General features: G+C 34.3%; 3 protein-coding genes across 3 annotated transcripts; 2 read left to right on the top strand and 1 right to left on the bottom strand.

The window, feature by feature from the left end:
• The first annotated feature begins 732 nt into the window (after positions 1-732).
• On the top strand, positions 733-4639 carry LOC109150655 (polyadenylate-binding protein-interacting protein 9-like). The gene is made up of 10 exons (XM_019298639.1): positions 733-1650; positions 2268-2378; positions 2464-2508; positions 2853-2925; positions 3009-3121; positions 3218-3277; positions 3385-3432; positions 3525-3593; positions 4159-4220; positions 4365-4639. The coding sequence occupies exons 1-10, from the start codon at positions 1285-1287 to the stop codon at positions 4420-4422; spliced, it is 1005 nt and encodes a 334-aa protein (XP_019154184.1). The 5' UTR covers positions 733-1284; the 3' UTR covers positions 4423-4639.
• A 5071-nt stretch (positions 4640-9710) lies between these two features.
• LOC109150435 (VQ motif-containing protein 1-like) lies at positions 9711-10004 on the top strand. The gene has a single exon (XM_019298344.1). The coding sequence runs from the start codon at positions 9711-9713 to the stop codon at positions 10002-10004; it is 294 nt and encodes a 97-aa protein (XP_019153889.1).
• A 5092-nt stretch (positions 10005-15096) lies between these two features.
• LOC109150606 (U3 small nucleolar RNA-associated protein 18 homolog) lies at positions 15097-18164 on the bottom strand. Its single transcript, XM_019298559.1, has 2 exons — positions 17978-18164; positions 15097-17113 (listed from the first exon to the last, which is right to left on the bottom strand). Exon 2 carries the CDS (start codon positions 17103-17105, stop codon positions 15393-15395), a length of 1713 nt encoding a protein of 570 aa, XP_019154104.1. The 5' UTR covers positions 17106-17113; positions 17978-18164; the 3' UTR covers positions 15097-15392.
• Between the last annotated feature and the right edge of the window lie 926 nt (positions 18165-19090).

Genomic DNA, 19090 nt, shown 5'->3' with positions numbered 1-19090 from the left:
TAAGGAACAACTTTAATTAAAATATTTTCTTTTTGGTGTATAGTTTTTATTAAATGTTATACTTAATTGACCATATTTATTTCAAACAAAAAGTACATGTCACTTATCATTTGAATAAATACTAGTTTTTTGTCTTTAAATTATATAATAATTTTTTTACTTTTTGTTACCCACTACTAATATCAATTTGATCAAATTGCAAAATGTCAAAAACATACAAATTTTTTCTCTTCTACAAGTGAGGACATTTTAAACATTCTAGATTGAATCTGTCCCTCTCAACACATTCTTATCGAGAAGTCTCTTAAATGTATCATTCTTTTTTGTTAAGCGTTAAGCGAATTTAGTAGCTCATGGCCTAGATAAGGCTATTGTATCCTTGTCTGAATGTGTTGTATGGTTCGACTTTCCACCCGCTATCATTTTGGATAGTTTGGAGTTTGACTGGAATTGATGAAATCTATCAGTTTTTTTTTTTTTTTTTAAATGATTGAATTCGTCCGTTACGCTTTTTACAAATAAAAAATAAAAAAAATAAAAGATTTTAACTAAACAATTTTATTTTCTAAAATAATATAAGAGATAGTGTGATCTAGCACTGTAAAAAAATAAATATTAATAATATCATATTTGGAATTAAATTTAAGAAGAAGAAGAAGAAAAAAAAAAAAAAACTGATATAGCTACCTGTGCTGCACACCACTCAAAGAAGACGCTAACGATCCTTACGACTTGCCTACTTTCTCTCTCACCTACGTATGTAGTACATTGAACGCACTTTCTCTCTAAAACGACAAGGGGAAATGAAGAAAAAGATGTCAATAAAGGGGAGTAGAGAAAAAGGGCAAAGGCCACTTCCTCTTTGTTTTTTCTCAAACTAGGCACCAAAATCCACCAACACTTCTGATCATTTTTGTTACCAAAACCCTAATAAAGTTTCCATCTTTCTGTCTTTCTTTCTTCTTCTTCTTCTTCTTCTTCTTCTTCTTCATCTTCATATATACCCTCACTCGCTCTCTCTCATTTATCTTTTGTTTTTCTTCCCTAGATTGTATGTGTTTATTGTAGCCTTCCTTCTGTATACATTTGGTGTGTGAGAATCCGCATCCATTTATATTTACTAGTTTCAGGGATCACCCAATTGATGTTTGGTATCTGAATAGGGTGATAAAGATTGAGTCTTTGGAGGAATTCAGGAGAGGGTCTTTGTCTTGACTGATCAGATATATAGAATTCTTGAATTTCAGAGTCTTTTTTGCTTTTTTGAAATTTGGGTTTGGTTCAATGGCTGCTGGTGCGGAGGTTTCTGATGAGACAGCACTGGATAAGGTCCCTGCTGTTGAGAATTCTTCTCCATTGCCCAACACTGGTGCTGATTCCAACAAGATTTCTGATGCTGCTTCTGATCTTAGCACCAATGCGAAATCTGAATCTGTGATGAATGGTGATAAGGAGGAGTCTGATTCTGATACCAACTCCAATTCAGGGTACCAAATGCAGGATATTGTTGATATGCTGAAGACATTGAAGTTGAATCCACTGGCAAAGGAGTTCTTCCCTTCTTCCTATAACCAAGAACAGAAGCTGGTCAATAATTTTGTGGGAGTTAATAAGCGTCAGGGGGCTGATGGTTTCCCTAATAACCGAAGGGTATAAATTCAGTTCTCCATATTGATTGCCTTTCCTTTTCTGTTGGTTCTTGAAATCACTCATTATTTATTCTTTTTGGTTTGTCTTCCTAGCTTAAAAATTTTCATTTCATTTCCTTTTTATCTGTTTAGATTTCCAGGTCTGATGCAATCTATTCCTTAATAGTTTTATGTGATTAGATTTCCATTTTGATACTTTTACCAATGAGAACTGAAATTGCACTGCATTTTGTACAAAAGGATTGGATGCTTTTTGTGAATTTTGTTTGTATGCTTTTATTTCTCTTATAATTGTTGGTTTACATGTAAATTTAGCAGTATCTAACCATTTTTAAAGTGTGGATAATTGTACTTGAAGAAATTCTGTTTTATGTTCTTTTTTGGTGGGGTGGGGAGCTTGATTGTAATTGCATATAATACTTTATCTGATGAATTCTAGTTTTATGATATCTTTACTGATATTAAGATTGTATGGATTGGGAAACCTGATTATTGTTGGATTCAAGTTTAGTCTTTTTTGTAATTGTTTTTATATTGCAAACAACCCTTTCTTTGAATTTGGTTTATGGCTATTACTTTTGGTCATCTTCCGTTTTGACAATTGCTTTGCTTACACAGAGAGGAAACAACCAGAACCAGGGCAGAAGGAGAATGAATAACAGAGCTTTCAATGCTCAAAGAGAAGATAGCATCAGGCGAACAATTTATGTATCTGACATTGATCAAAATGTAAGTAAGCACGAGGCTTTCCATTTAACTTTACATGAATATTGCAGTTTGTATTAGTTCTTATGTCTTTTTGACTGTTATTTAGATCACTGAAGAGCAACTGGCTGCACTGTTTAGTGCCTATGGACAAGTAAGTTACTTTCTCAAAACATTACAACGTATTAACTTGTGTTATTTTGAACTGTCCCTTTTTTTTTTTAATCTTAAATAAATATTTTGCCGTTAGTTTTGAAGACTACATGTAAATTGTGGGGAGACACGAATTTGACGGGACTGGGGATGTGAGGCCCTATTTGTATTGTTTTTAAGAAACTTGAGCTTTAGGTCTTATTTCCCAAAATTGGAACTGAGATTTAAACTGAGGTGGCTATTGAATTGAATATATTTCTTTTGAAGGTATTTTGCTTAAGATTCTTTAATTGTAATACTTATTTTAACTAGTGAAGAAACTTTTTGACCGGGCCTTCTTTTCAGGTTGTTGACTGCCGCATTTGTGGCGATCCTCACTCCCGTCTTCGCTTTGCTTTCGTGGAGTTTGCTGATGAATGTAAGTTGGTTCTACTTTCTCTATCGTCTACTCCCGTTTTTGCTTTGTAAAGTTGTAATCTGACCGGAAATAAATTTCAACAGACTCTGCAAGAGGAGCGCTTAATCTGTCTGGTACGATTTTAGGTTTCTCGCCACTGAAGGTCCTGCCTTCGAAAACTGCCATCTTACCTGTGAACCCAACATTCCTTCCGAGGGTATGTGATAGGATTTTGTAGTAGTATATAGAGGATTGCGGAAAATATTGGTTTAATTTTACCTTTTCTTTGTTTTGCGTGTTTCTTGATCTATAGTCTGAGGATGAACGTGAGATGTGTGCTAGGACTGTTTACTGTACCAACATAGATAAAAAGGTATTGGCTTCTAGAAATCTTTATGGTCGGCCTTTCTGTACTTTTCTCTCGATCATGGTTTTAGTATAAATGGAAGTCCTAACAGATTAATGCGCTCTGTTGAGCAGGTTACTCAGGCTGATGTTAAGAATTTCTTTGAAACAAGATGTGGTGCGGTCAGTATGACGTTTTGATGCTCTGGAATTCAGTGCGTATATCATATATTTTGCGTATATGCTATGTTTGTTGACATCGAGTTTATGTTTAGGTTTCTCGTCTAAGGCTTTTGGGGGATCAGGTGCACTCAACCCGCATTGCTTTTGTTGAGTTTATCCTGGTATGCTTACTCTTATGTCTCCCTACTACTATTTCCGTTGGTTCATGTGTTTTTTTTTTCTTCTCTCAAACGGTTGAATCCCCAACCCTAAGGCACCCCGGCCTGATGTATGTGGGAGGAGGTAAATCACGGTAACTTAGTGGCTCAGCAGACAGTGCCCTGACACTGCTGCTGCTGAGTTTTGAACCTTGGTCTCTTCTCCCAAATACTGCCTACTGAACTAGTTCAGGTTGAACCCCAACACTAAGGGCCCCCCACAACCTGGCCCGACAGAGCATCTGGGAGGATGTAAATCATGGTAACTCAACCGAACATGAACCACATAGGCTAGACCTTTGCTTACTGTGCACAAGGAGCCCCCCTCACTTTGAGAGGTTGCTCCCACACTGCCGCGGGTGAGACTTGATCCCTGGTCATTCTTTTCAATTTTCACCTCTATGACCAGTTGAGCTGCCCATGCGGGCTCTCTCACTAAACATTGCTTCATGATGTGGTGATTGAAAATATAAATCACGAGGCATGTGAGGTATGCTGATATAGGCCCTTGATACTAACTAACGTGCAGGCTGATAGTGCGATTCTGGCCTTGGACTGTTGTGGCGAGATATTGGGATCCCAACGCATCAGGTAAAGGTTTCTCGTGCTGATGATTCTTTTTCACTAATAATAATTTTCTCCATATGCAACAAGCCCCTAACCTAAGCCTTCCAACCGAGCATATGCAAATTTGAATCTGAAGTGAGTAAAACTCTTAGTTTGCTAATACTGTAGGGTGAGTCCTTCGAAGACACCTGTGAGGCCACGGGCTCCTCGAGCTGCTATGGCTTAGCGATCTGCAAATGCTGGAGGTCTAGATGAGATATGGCGCAAGCCTGCCAGCCCCGCATGGTAGATACTTTTTTCAGTTATGGAGGATGGTGAAACGAACTTTTGTTCTGTAATTCCCTTTTCTTTTCCTGCTAGAAGCACATTCGCTTTTGCAACTGAACTATATGACAGTTTTACCTGCTGAAGTTTCAATGAGAATCTTTCAACTTTTTACTATACTTGTTTTGCCTCATTAATCATTTCCATATTCAAATGTATGAATCATGGCTTTCACTAACAGTGGCCTTTTACCACTGTTAATTCTCATACTTGTGCTGGTTAATTTTCTATATTTTGCTTCCTAGTTTTTTAAACAAACCCAATGAGGTAGGTTGGAAAGGAGAAGGAAAAAAACTTCCCTCCCATGTAGGAGGGATTGGTTTTTCACGATTTTTGATGACTAAAAAATTGTGTGAATAACTCGAGTAAGAGCATCCACAATATAATGGTGGAGTTTTTTTGTAGTTTTTGAGGAGTTTTTGTAAGTGTGATTAGGAAAGTGAAGATGAGAGGGTTTTTTTTTACGGTTTTTGATGAGTTTTTGTAAGTGTGATTAGGAAAGAGAAGATGGGAGGGGAGAGAAAAAAAAAAAACAAAATTGATTTAAATAATAATAATAAATAACTGTCATTAGGGCAACTCCAATATAAGGGGTTCATTCCCACATTTTAGCACAGTAAATCTCCATGAATTGCTTTTTGACAAATGAGATAGCAAACTTTTCACAATAATTTGTCAGAAATTGTTTTTTTTTTTTTTTTTTAAACAATAAATGAAGGGTGAGGTTCGTCTCACCCTTATGCCAGGCGGCCACTCTAAAATCATTTTAATTTTTGTCATTTGTGCCGTTGCAATTTGCAACGGCACAAATTATTTATTTATTTTTTATTTTTTTTATTGTTAATCACAAATTGAAAGCTTGCAATTTTTATTTTTTATTGTTAATCCATATTTTTTTTATTGTTACTCACAATTTTTTTTATTGTTAATTCATAATTTTTTTTTTAATTGTTAATCACAATTTATTTTAATTATAAGTTCGGAAATGAAGCTTGCAAATTTTACGTATGCAATTTATGTTTATTATAAAATTATAAATTTATAAATTAAATAAAAAATAATAATTGAAATATGGAGATAAAATGGTGCGTCCACAAAAAGTTGTGAAAAAACTTAAAACTAATGGGAAGAAGAGATTTTGAAATTGAGTGAGATAGTGGATGATGAGGTGAATGTTGGACCCTATAAAAATCTGGGGTAAAATTTCCAACTAGTGAAGATGCCCTTAGCGCGCTGCACGCGCCCATGTGGCCAATTATCTTCTAAAAGACCTTTTGATATTTAACTATTTTTTTTCCTTTTTTGATTTTTTCGCCTCCCTCTCTCCTTGATGACATCCAAAATATTTTTCAAAAATGGTTCATTTATAAATTATAATGCTGATTATTGTTTTTAATTTTATTAATTAAGATGAAATGGGAAAAAAATGAAAAATTCTCGTAGAATCGAGAATGAAGTTTTCATTCTGTACATGCCAGCTCATGAATTAGTAACTGCTTCCAATTTCAAAAAAAAAAAATCCCAATTGTGTCGAACTTTCCATTTTATCTTCATAGTATATAATTTAGTTTATCAGTTATTTCTAGTATATATTGAATCTCTAATAACTCAAGATTTATAAAAGTTTTGAGTCAAATTAATCAAAATTTTGAGTTGAAATGGTGTGGACATAGAAAAGTCCACGTTGCACGTGTTGGTAGGACTATAATCTTGTCGTAGAAGCAATGATTGGATTTGAATCTAATGACTATTTTGACTCATTAATTCGTATGTGACGATTTCAATTTTATGGATTTTCCAGCATAAGTTATACCCCTACCGTTATAACTTTCATTATCTTTTCCACTATTGTTACCATGCACGTGCATCCACCATATATTTTCTTATCTTATTCATTAATAATAATATATACATTAAATATTTGAGTTATATGTTAATTATTACATAAATATAAATATCAAATTTATAAAAATGATTTACATTATTATTATTATTATTTAGAATAATTTAAATAAACTTAAAATTTTAATATAAAGTATTAATATTGGGCACCTATTTTGTGCGCATCGCGCACAATATATATATATATATATATATATATATATATATATATATATATATATATATATATATATATATATATATATATTAGATGATCTTGTGATCTAGTGATTTGAAGGCACAAATAGAAGGTCTTAGGTTTCAACCCTAATAGGGTAATATTAACTCGTTATGCTTTAAAAGTTTTAGCAACAGCTTACCCAGCTTACCCCAAGGTTTCTTGTACAAATCCAGTCGATCTCAACATTTTTTCCCTGGGAAATTGCACTTGGAATTGAGTGCGATGAACCGCTGATGAAATTGTCATCGAAATTTGCATTCTTCTCACTGAGAAACCGAATATATGGTTTCTCATGTAATATTAGAAAACATTTATGATGTAAATATGTTGTATCCAGGATATCATCATGATACTGTACTTGGCTGTATGATGAGGTATTTAATTTGTATTTTTCCATTCTTTGGTGACTCGACCTGTGCAGGGGAGGGCATGATATGTTGTATCTAGGATATCATCATAATACTGTACTTGGCTGTATGAGGTATTTAATTTGTATTTTTAATTTCCCATTCTTCGGTGACTCGACCTGTGCAGAGGAGGGCATGATGAATAAAAATATAGGACATAAAATTATGTGCTAATAAAACAAAACTTATAAAATTATTTTGAGTGTGGACAAAATTGATATGCATGTAAACATGATTACATCTAGCTAGCTTGGTAGCATTGAATATTCAATGAACAAGTTTTAGGGGCATTGACTGGATGGTCCATTTTGTGTTGACCAAGCTAAGCTTCGATTCACATTAAAATTAAATGACACAAAGAATTGAACAAATCACATGATGCAACTTGTTATAGTTTTCGTAGGTTTATGCCATTTTTGCATGGTGGGTATGTAGCAATAACTGCCAAAGCCCAAAGGTGGATTGATGTGACCGTAACCTTTTTTTAGAATAGAATTCAAACATGATACATTTTTCTTTGGTCGTGATTCAAATTTGTTCTCATCGTATTTATCAAAGTTTCCATTCATAAACAGCTTCAGATCTTAGAATCTCAGTTGATATTCAAATGTTACTGTTACACACTACATTACTTCAGCAGTGCTTTCTAGTTTGCGTGTAAAAGTTTATATTTAATTTTCATGTGGATATAATTTTTTTAAAAAAAAAAATTAATGGGTAAGATTTAAAATAAAATTGAATAATAGACAACATGTATATATATATATATATATATATATATATATATATATATATATATATATATATATATATATATAACACTAATTTAGTTTGAATGAAATTAATTTTAATTTATACGAAGAGTTAATTCCATTTTTATCCTAGATTTATAGGCGATAGTCCACTTTTTTAGTACTTTTTATCATAACATTCTCATTTGGTCCTAGTATTATTGTGACATGACCATTTTTGTTCTTCCGTTAACAAAATCGTTGAAATACCCTTAAATATAATTATATTTTGATTTGTTTTATATAAAGTTAATTGGTTGACCCATTATATTTGTTATGTTTTTTTTTTTGAAAAAATTCATAATTAAGGACTGAAATATTCTTATATTTAACGACATTTAAACTATTTTGTTGATAGATGACCAAAAATGATCATGCCACAATAATACTAGGACCAAAAGTGAATGTTTTGAAAAAAAAAAAAGAAAAAGAAAAGAAGATTAAAAGTGAATTATCACATGTAAATCTAAGACAAAAAATAAATTAACTCTTTTACTATTATGAGCTATAATCAATACCTTAAAGTTGTTAAGCTGCTACTTTGTGAAAAGGGGGACAACTAAAATTGTTACTTTGTAAAAAAAATAATTAGATAATTAATAATACTCACCACAACCATTGAAAATTAAAATTAAAATTATTATTTTGTATAAATATAAGAATAAAAACGTTATTTTTTCTAATATAATAATATAATGGAAAGGCGCTACAAATGTGTAGTCTTCAAAAACTGCGCGCTGGTTCAAAATTAGAATTGAATTGGTAGTATATATATCGCCTATTGCGTATGCATGCATGGAACTAATTGCCTAACCAAATAGAATATTAGAGTTAATTCCATTCTTGGTTAAACTTTCATAATCTATAAAATTCAATCCGTCTAAATTGACATGTAACATATATATAAAAAATAAATAAATAAAAATTTAGGTAATCCTAGCTTCTAGCCAGACTAATTTTTCAATAAATTGGTGTTATATTACAAGTTAGTATACACAAATAGCTTATTTTAATGGAGTATTCAGGTGAGAACACGCTCCAACATAAAAATTAAAGATTGATATGATCTATCTATTTGAATAGATCAACAATATAAAAAAAAAACAATAAAAAATTGTTGAAAAATAAAAGGAAAAATGTATTAACATTCTTTTTATAAATACTGAAAACTAAAAAAATTACCATAATTATAAAATTAATCTCAAATTTTCTTTTTACTAAAATTTTCAACTATTGATGAATCATGATAGATGGTTGAGATCAAATTTTTTTAATTTACTTTTTACCAGACACCCTATTCTAAATTTTAAAAAAATTCTGGCGTAGAGACCTAATCGAACCAATTCCAATCATTATTATGTGGACCATGGCTCACACAGTATTGCTGTATAGACCATATTATTAAATAATGTACATTTAATATATAAATAATGTACTTAATTGGGATATGTGGATTATAATATGCCAACCAATTGAATGCAGTTTCCTATCGCTTGCAGATTGGAAACTCAAAACCTTGGTCTGACTACATCAATTATCTAACAGCCTTTCTAGACTCAGATCCTTGTTTGATTCTTAACGCCGGTCAACTCACCTTTTTCCTTTTCACTCTCAACTTTCCTGCACGCCACACATCTCTCTCTCTCTCTCTCTCTATATATATATATATATATCCCCGCCATGCATACATAAAACCTGGTAATTTCTCAACTATATATTTTCCAATCCAATACACAAGAAAAAGCAAAATTGTTAAAGATCAGATCTATATTAAAGGAACATATATAGTGGCCTGGTCATTTTCTTGACCCTTTTTAGCAGAAAATTAAAAAATTCTGTCTTTCCGACAAAGCATTTGATTTGATCGAGGATGTCTAGAGGAGGAAGTAATAATAATGGCGGCGCAGGAAGGCCTCCTCTGAAGGTGGTGATAATCAGCACACAGTACGTGGAGACCGACGCCCGGAGTTTCAAATCGGTGGTTCAGAGGCTAACCGGGAAAGACTCCACGGCGGCCGCCACAAAAAATGAGCACCATTACGGCGGAGTGGTGGCGGCGGCGGAGAGTAATCCGCCTCTGTCCAGGGGCCTGTCGTTTAAGGATTTCGATAAGTTGTTTAAGGAGTTGCCTCCTGTTGATGAGCTTTACCGAGCTATATACTGAATATATATATATATATATATATATATATATATATATATATATATATATATATATATATATATATTTCAATCGTGTAAATGTTTATTCTCATCCTTTGTTATGTAGTAAGTAGCTAGCATTCATTGATTCTTTACATGTTTTTTCGTTATGTATAATGTACCAGCAGAATCAACTTATAAATACAAAATTTATCTTATATTTTGATGCAAATTAAAATAAAGTTTGATGTTCATTATATTACATGGCGTCATGCAATAAATAAATAAATAAATAAATAAATATATACATATATATATATATATATATATATATATATATATATATATATATATATATATATATATATATATATAAGTATTTTCTTGCAAAATAGCATTGTGTTTGTTTTGAATTCGAGAATTGTCTACATTGTCTGCAAACAACAAAATAAAATACTTATTTTGTGACTAAAGCTACATAATTGTGGTAATGAAGGTATATTAGATAAAATTTAAGTACCATTGGTATATTAAAAATAATTGTGATAATTAACCCTTAGTAACTTACAACTTTTTTTTGTTTATGGTCCGTGCAATTCTGTGGACCATGGTGCATGTGATAAGGATTGCAACAAATGTATCATTTCTTACGATTATTTTATTCTTCAAAACAAACCCAATCTATTTTGCAAGAAAATACTTATAATTCATTGACGGAATACACACCACAACCTGTGTCTACTTCAAATGATACACCAAGAAGTTCTCTTACAACAGGTAAACGGTTTATAATTAGCAAATTAAAATTAAAAATACGACTGCAAATGTCGTATATAAAGAAGTATTCGATAATGTCTAATAAATTTCAAATTTTTGGCTACCCTATTTTTTTTATTATATAATTCTATATATTCTATTACTTATATATATGACCGTGCATCGCACGGGTGCAACTACATATTAGTAATAGTATTAAAGTCATTGTTAGGTTAGTAGTTTGTAGTTTAGTAATTTCTTAGGAGTTAATACCCAAAATGGTCCTTTGACTATTACCTAATACTCGATTTAGTCTTAAAGTATTAAACGCACTCAATTTAGTCCTCTAACTTTTAAAACGGTACCCAATGTAATCCTCCATTAGAATTTTCATCCATTCACCGTTATTTTAAAGGGCACAAGTGTCATTTAGTTGAAGCCCTTCTTCTCCACCGCATTTCTCTGGTTCTCACCCTAAGAAATCCCTCGATGTCCACATGAACTGTGAGTGAAAGAAATTTGTACTTAGAAATCTCTCATTTGTCTGCTTTTGCGGTGATCCTTCTCAGCTTCTAACCGCCCGGCCATTGGTTTACTGGATTCCAGGCGCCGAAGAATATAGTCATATTCCCGTGTTTTGGCTCTATTATAAATTTTTCGAACCGATTACCCGGGTCTGTTTTTTGTTTTTTTTCTTTCTTCTCAGTTGATTGCAAAGGTGCCATCTTTCCCCATTTTCTTCTGTTTGGGTATTTTATGTATTTTCAGATTTTATTTGGTAAGCATAGTTAGCTCAGTTTACTAGTTTAGACTCATAGATCTTAGGCTTATATTTCAAGATTCTTTGTGTGCTTGATTATAGTAAAGAGCATGAGGTAATCCTTCCCAGGTGGCTCTTCCCGGTCGGGAAGCCATTCGACGGTAAGCGACGGCCACTCAAGCGAGCCACTGCATGGACAATCGGAGGATGCTATTGGTGATAGGGAAGGGTCGAGAACATCCCCTGCTGCTCAGATTGTTGATCGGAGGTCGCCGGAATTTTTGGGTTTTGTTACGCGATCGGCGAGTTTCCGGCATGAGTCTGGCAATGGAACATGCGGTGGCGGCTTCCTGTTCGTCTGACTTATTTCCTGAGTGGGGGAGTGCAGGTTCCAAAGGGAGAGCTCCTTTTTGATATTGTAAAATTGCAGTTGAAATATGCACTTGTGTTTTTTCAATTTATGAGCTTTATATATAGACGAATGTTTTTTGGTTGGTGTATTAGTAATTTTCAGATGGTTTAGAAATATATATACATTGATTTATTATTTAATATTCTCGATTTTAATAAATGTTGCAGCGTCAATTCCAGATTCTGTTAATAGGAATCGGAATCGAAATGGGTATCAAATATTTATTAATAGTAATGGATTTTGATGAAAGTATTTAACATGTTTGGTAGTAGGGTGGAATGGAAATGGTTACTAATAGTAGTGTTTGAGAATGAATAAGGTAATAAAACCCTTATTGTATTTGGGTATGAGTTTTTCAATTGATGGGGTATTCGAAACCCATAGTAGTGTTCTAAAAACCTATCAACCAAACAACAATCACTTTCATACCCATTCCTATGGACAAAATCCACCAACCAAACACACCCAAAAGGATATGGTAAGGGGTCTTCGAAGCCGTCAAGCGCTTCGCCGCTGCCGACGTCTCCAATTCAGCGGCCAACACCGGTTCTGTGCAATCGTTATATCCTACACCACGGCGCACATAGCACTGTGCGCCGCGCGCCTCCCAAAACGACGTCGTTTTGGGGTAGTGTTGGGAGGCGCGGTAGGAAGTTGCTGAGATTATGTGTATTTGTTCACAACGTTATGTGTATTTGTTTACAACGTTATGTGTATTGGTTCATACAGTTATGTGTATTTTTTATACAATTATGTACATTCTTTTTATACAATTATGTACATCCGGATCAGAAAATTTGTGTGTATTATGTTAAGAGTTGATGTGTATTATGTTAAAAGTTTATGTTTATTATGTATTATGTTAGATTATGTGTATTATCTTTTAAAAAGAGTGTATATTTTGTTATATAATTATGTACATTCATGTATAACATTATGTGTATTCTAGTATAACATTATGTACATTCTTGAACAGCGGATTTTTTTTAAAAGAAAAAACTACTGCCATTCACTGGGGCGGGAAATTTAAAAAAAAAAAATAATTAAAACGAGGTCGTTTTGCATCTGGGCGCATAGTGCAACGCGTACCGGGGTGTAGGATATAAATTGCCGGTTCTGTGAACTGAGGAGTCGTTTTCATGGGAAAGACAATGACGAAATGAGGGGTGAGTTAGAGGAGAGGCAAATTAACGAGTACAAGATTTGGAAGAAGAATACTCTGTTTCTCTGTGATCTGGTTATCACTCACGCGCTTAAGCCTCCAACGACGTTGACCAGAGGAAGAAACAAGTTTAGACCAAATAAATTGACTTCTTTACCCTCAAACTAACGGTGGATAGATGGAATTTCTAACGGAGGACCACATTAGATACGATTTTAATTTCTAACGGAGGACCACGTTAGGTACGATTTTAAAAGTTAGAGGACTAAACTAAGTACATTTAATACTTTGAGACTAAATCGAGTATTAGCTAATAGTCAGAGGATCATTTTGGGTATTAACTCAATTTCTTAGGAATGTAATCCAAGCATTTTAAAATTTTTAAAATATCAAAATAATGTAAAATTTGAAAGTACGACTTAAAATGTTGTTTATAAAGAAACTAATTTTTCACGAGTATTACGCGATTGAGATAATACCCAATGTTTATATTTTTATATAAGTGCTTTAAAATAGTATATCAATGCAATATTATATTAGAGTTGTTCATGCATAGATAATTAAATGTTGAATTTACTTATTTAAATAGGTAATTCTAAATTTACGAATGCAATATAATATAAGAGTTTGCAGAGAATTAGGTCTCAGATCAATTTTTCATAATAGGAAGATTTAAGGTACATAACCCAACAATATAAAGTAATTGCTTTGCAAGTTAAGAAAATTAATTTTCTCAAAAAAAAAAGTTAAGAAAATTACTATTGCATTTTTATAAAAGTAAACCCTCTGTCCAAAAATAACTAAACACAGAGCAAATAAAAGGTTGTCACTTGTCAGCCACCACGAAATAATCTCTCACATCATATTTCAGAGTTCAGACAGAATTTGGCCAACACACCATATGTCAGAAAATAACCTTCAGCAAAAGTTAAAAAGATCATTCTTCCACTGGTTGCTTTCTCCCAGAGATAGACAGGGTCGTAAAGAATAATAGGGAAGTCAAGTCAAATGCATACAAATACAATGAGAACCCTTATGGAGTTATGGATGAGAGCATAAGAATATTTACTCACCCCTTGCAGTTCCCTAGTTCAAAGGATTTCCTAGGGACAGAATTGTCTGCATAATTCTTTTCAACTGGCTGAACCCCTAATCTGATGAAAACATAGTCAAGAAACACATCAAAGCAATGATATATATCCTCAATTTACATATTAGAAAAGTAGTAGAGGAAGGTCTGGGAGAAGGAAGTTTGCCTTCACGGTGTTTAGACTTTTCCTGACATCAGAAACCTAAGATAGCATGAAGTATTTTAGAAATAGTTACTTTCAATTGAATAAGCAGAGGATAAATTTTCTTACCTGGGACTGAAACTGAAGCTTAAATGAAGAAACTCTGAGTTTGGACTGAATTCGAGGAACTTACATTAATTCCAAGAAAAACTGTCAAATAAATGCATAAACCTCATTCTATGTCAATAGAAATCACAAAACCAACTTAAATAAGAAAGAGAAGTAATACAAATTATAAGAAATGAGCACAAGCAAGGGAAAAGAAGAAATGCTAACCAATAAAAAAATAATTAAAAAAAAAAAAAAAAAAAAAAAAAAAAAAAAAAAAAAAAACAGACACATCACAAAAGCACAAGGAACAACTTTGCCCCAGTTTATATTGGACAAAAATATATCTCTAAAACACATATTGCTTTTGTGCATAGTGAACAACTACATGGAAAGCTTTCCTCTCTATAAAATCTGTGCAGGTCTACCTTAGCCAGATATAATTAATACAGCAGTATACAATGCATCTCAAGAGAACATTACAGAAGATAGCAAATCTGCACAGTCTACTTTTGGATTGTATCTTTTTCCAATAGTACAAAACTATAACCATTTCAGAAGATAGCAAATTTCTTCAACCAAAAGAAAGGGAGCTTTAGGAAATAACTATATTTGTTTCTTCATTAGCCACAATATGACTTTGATTTAAATATCAAGAGAAGATATTGAACAACAGAATGCATCTTTGAACAGCAACTAAATTACTTGTATTTGTAAACAGCAGGAGAAAGGTCTATCCAAAATCAATAACAGAAAGCTAATCAGTAATCAAAGTTTCAAAATCCTGTGTAATAAGACAGACACTAAACATAATTGTGGAGGTGGTGCTCCTGGGCAAAAAAAATAAAACTTCATGGTGCAAAATCGGCATTGAAAAAGCGGTATAAAGTAAATTGCTTTCTGACTTCGAACTCCATAAATGGTGCTGCTTTTGTTCGTCCAGAAAGGTAATGTGACATTGTTGACAACATTTTAGCTCCTTATGCATGGTGGTAGTGATGCAACTTGTATAGTAACACTTTTCCTGACGCATTTCCCATGGCCATGAAACCACTGTGAGGACTGAAATCCAAACACCGTGGGTAGTGCAGGGTTTGATTTGGGGGAGGCCAGTTTGAGAAAACTGTGAAGGATGGGATGTGTATCAGTTTTGAACTGTTCTTCTTCATGGTTGAACCGATGGCTAGAATTTGGGCATCACTATTGAATTTCATATAATCAACTTTGGTAGTGAGATTCTCGATTGTCTTCACAGGTTTTCTTTTCCCACCTAAAAAGTCTTCGGTGTTGTATATATTCACAATCCCACTGTCTGAACCAGCTGCAAACAGACCTCCAATTGGTGAAGTACAGAGAGCAGTACCATTTATGCAGCCTTCATCAACACCTTTATGAAAGCAAGCCCTTCTTCTCAAGTCCCAATGATAAATCTGGCCATCTCCACCAGAGCTCAGCAACTTTTGTCCGTCGTGGCTGAAAGCTAATGACCGAACAGTCCCATTCATTTTTAGTGTTCCAACCAGTTCCTTTGTTTTGAGGGAAACTAGTAAAATATACCCTTCATTGCCTATAAAAGCAATCATGTCAGAGTCGGGGGATACCTCAAAACTTTCCAAGCTCCTTTCCTCTCTACCAGCAAGAGGACCTATTTTATTCAATGTTGTCTTAACCAAATCTAGGGCATAAAAGAATTTTCTTCTACCTGATATAATAACTTGAGATCCATCAGGTGAGAAAGCTGCCTTTTTAATTGGACAATCTTCAATAAAGATGCTTTGAATTTTGGTATTATCTTTTCCATCAATTTGAAAGAATCGAAGTTTTTTATCCAATCCTCCAACAAGAAGCAACTGGCTATTCCTATGGAACTGAACAGAATTTATCGGACCACTTGAATACTCCCCTTTATTTGCATCAGCCAGTCTAGAATACTCTAGCATCCCTGGTAACAACTTTGCACTGCTTTTTACAACAAGTTCTTCATTTGTTCGAAGGATATCACCAACCACTTTGGCATCCTTGTAACCATAGTCATTGGCTGCTCCATTTTCTTCATCAAAATCTGAATCTTCACCATCAGAGATGTAGCTTTCTCTCTGCGAATCAGTTCGCGCCCATTCCGTTCCTGGATTTAGCTTAACATGTTGAGCCCTCAATCTTGCCACGTATGCAGAACCAGATATTACACTCTCGTCCTCTTCCTTCCTCAACTTCCTCAATCTGTTTACTTTAGCTACATTGATACTAGTCTTCTCTTCCTCTTCATCTATCCATGCAGGTTTCCGTTCCTCAGCCTCCTGTTCATCACTTCTTCCATCAAACAGTTGATTGTCATCTTCATAAGCAGTCAATGAACTATTGGCATGCCGGTCCACAAAGAACACTGCTGAATCTTTTTCAGCCTCTTCGGTAGTTGTTTTTTCATCTACATTTCCAAATTCAATAGGCGAGTGCAAGGAGCCAAACAAGAAGTTCTCAAGCCTCTTCATCTCCCTCACTTCCTCGGGTTCTAATTCCTTCCGGTGTTTCTTTCTCTTCTTTCCACCTGTGGTGTCTAAATTAGAGATCTGCATATCTTCATTTTGTTCCTTGCCCTCGAGAGGTGAACACGCATCAAGAGGCTCCCTTTTCTTCTTACCAGTTCGGTCTTTAGGAGCAACATTTTGAGATATTAAATTCATAGTTTCTAACATGGCAACTCCTGCAAGATTCCAAAATATACACAGAATTACTCAATTCCCATGAAAACACAGAATAAAAAGAAAAATAACAGGAACAGACACTGCAATATACATGCACATAACCGGAGAAACTTCAATGTCCTATATGAAAAAACATGGGCATATTGAAATCAGAGCACACATATCAGCATTATTACTAACTTTAACAACACAATATAGTAATAGGAATAGGTTTTTATGTCACAATTAATTCTCATATCATACTGTCAATTAGGTACGATTAAATAATATTAGGCAACAATTGCACGTACCTAATGTCAACCTTAGATTTATCTGCCATGTTGCTATAGGTTGAGTTAATTGAACTTTATGTGCTTTTCAGTCAATAGTAGCTACGCTAGGCGGTAATAATAGGATGACTTTTTATGCATTTTTTGTAGAATTTGTGTTATAAATTCAACTAAGGAACTCCTAAATCAATTGACAAATACTAATACTATTCATATTAGGCAATTGTCCATCATCCAGCGCAAGATTCATTGCTAATGACATAACTAACTCTAATTAGCATTAGGCAAACTAACCCTAAACTGCCAGAAAACTCACAACAAAATGAAAGGATCAAAATGACAAAATAACAACTTTTAACTAAAACATGGAAGCACACCACTGTTGTAAGGCAAAATACTTAGTTCAGATATATAGGGGCATTGAGAAATAAGGTCCAGTTTGGTACAACATAATGCAAAATCCAAAGGCAACTAAAAACTATTGAAATTGAAAGCCCTAATTCAGTAAGTCAAGACTCAAAACTATTGAAATTGAAACAAGAAATTGAGAAAATGTATAAACTATAAAGAGTAAGGCAAACATTAGTACATTACCTCTTTGGTCAGGCGACTGGAAATCTGGAATGGCGGAGGCGTACAGAGACTCAGCGAGGGCAGAGGCGTGGCGGACGGCGGATGCGTGGCGGAGGGCGAGGGCAAGTGGTGAGCCGTCGATTTGTCGAGGGGGTAGGGTTCGATGAAGTCTGCTGAGTGAAGGCTGTGAAAAACTGAAGACCGTCGAAATGGGAATTAGGGTTATTTAGTTTGTTTTTTATTTAGTTGATTAGTCTTTTAGTAGGTTAGTAGTTTATCTAAGTAAGTATATTCTCTCTCTAGAATTCTAGGGTTTCGCTTCCTCTCCTAGGGTTTGGTTAGGTTTTTGCACAATTCCGATTGCTTTTTCACCAGTTTGCTTGCTGGTTTTTTGTGTTGTTTGGACGTTTTGATTTCGTCGTGGTGCAGTGTCTTTCTACAACGATTCGGCGGGGTGCGGTCTTCTGCTACGACGTGGCAGAATGGCAGAAGGCGTGCATGTGCAGCAGATGGCGGCTCTTACACAGCGCACAGTCGAAGTCGGCATCGAAGATGTAGAGGAAGTTTGTTTTGCACCTGTGGAGGAGGAGGGGGTTACGGGTGGTTCTGAGCCACCGATTCAGACCTGGAGTGTCGTAGGCAGGTTTCTCACGGCACGCTTCATTAAATTGGAGTATATGAGGCAAGTTTTGGCATCCGTCTGGCAACCGGTGATGGGAGTTACGGTAACGGAAATATATAAGGGCTTGTTTTTATTCGTTTTCTTTCACAAAACAGATGTTGATTATGTCCTGAATGGTGATCCGTGGGCATTTGAGAATAATACACTGGTATGCCGCATGGTGGAGGATGGAGTATTACCGATCGATGTTGAATTGAACACTGTTGATATGTGGGTGCAGCTTCATGATGTTCCTATGGGTTATACGTCTCTACCGATGCTTGAGCAGATGGGGAATTTTATTGGAACTTTTGTTAAACATGATGAAAGGTTTGTGGGGGCGCCTTGGCTAGCATTCTATCGGATCCGTGTATCGATCCCGGTGGATAAACCTTTACGAAGACGTATGAAATTGTTGAAACGGGACAAGACTACTTGTTGGATTAATTTCAGGTATGAACGGTTGCATTCAT

The sequence above is a fragment of the Ipomoea nil genome, unplaced genomic scaffold, assembly GCF_001879475.1.
Source record: "Ipomoea nil cultivar Tokyo-kokei standard unplaced genomic scaffold, Asagao_1.1 scaffold2279, whole genome shotgun sequence".
NCBI classification, from domain to species: Eukaryota; Viridiplantae; Streptophyta; class Magnoliopsida; order Solanales; family Convolvulaceae; genus Ipomoea; species Ipomoea nil.
Note: the sequence above shows the minus strand (reverse complement) of the source record. Positions and strands in the feature narration are given on the sequence as shown.

Excerpts from the sequence above, each read along its gene's own strand:
- LOC109150435 (XM_019298344.1), top strand. The coding sequence starts at position 9,711 with ATGTCTAGAGGAGGAAGTAATAATAATGGCGGCGCAGGAAGGCCTCCT.
- LOC109150655 (XM_019298639.1), top strand. The coding sequence starts at position 1,285 with ATGGCTGCTGGTGCGGAGGTTTCTGATGAGACAGCACTGGATAAGGTC. Across the intron at positions 1,651-2,267 it reads GTTTCCCTAATAACCGAAGG|AGAGGAAACAACCAGAACCA; the intron begins GTATAAATTCAG and ends TTGCTTACACAG. Across the intron at positions 4,221-4,364 it reads TTGGGATCCCAACGCATCAG|GGTGAGTCCTTCGAAGACAC; the intron begins GTAAAGGTTTCT and ends CTAATACTGTAG.
- LOC109150606 (XM_019298559.1), bottom strand. The coding sequence starts at position 17,105 with ATGTTAGAAACTATGAATTTAATATCTCAAAATGTTGCTCCTAAAGAC.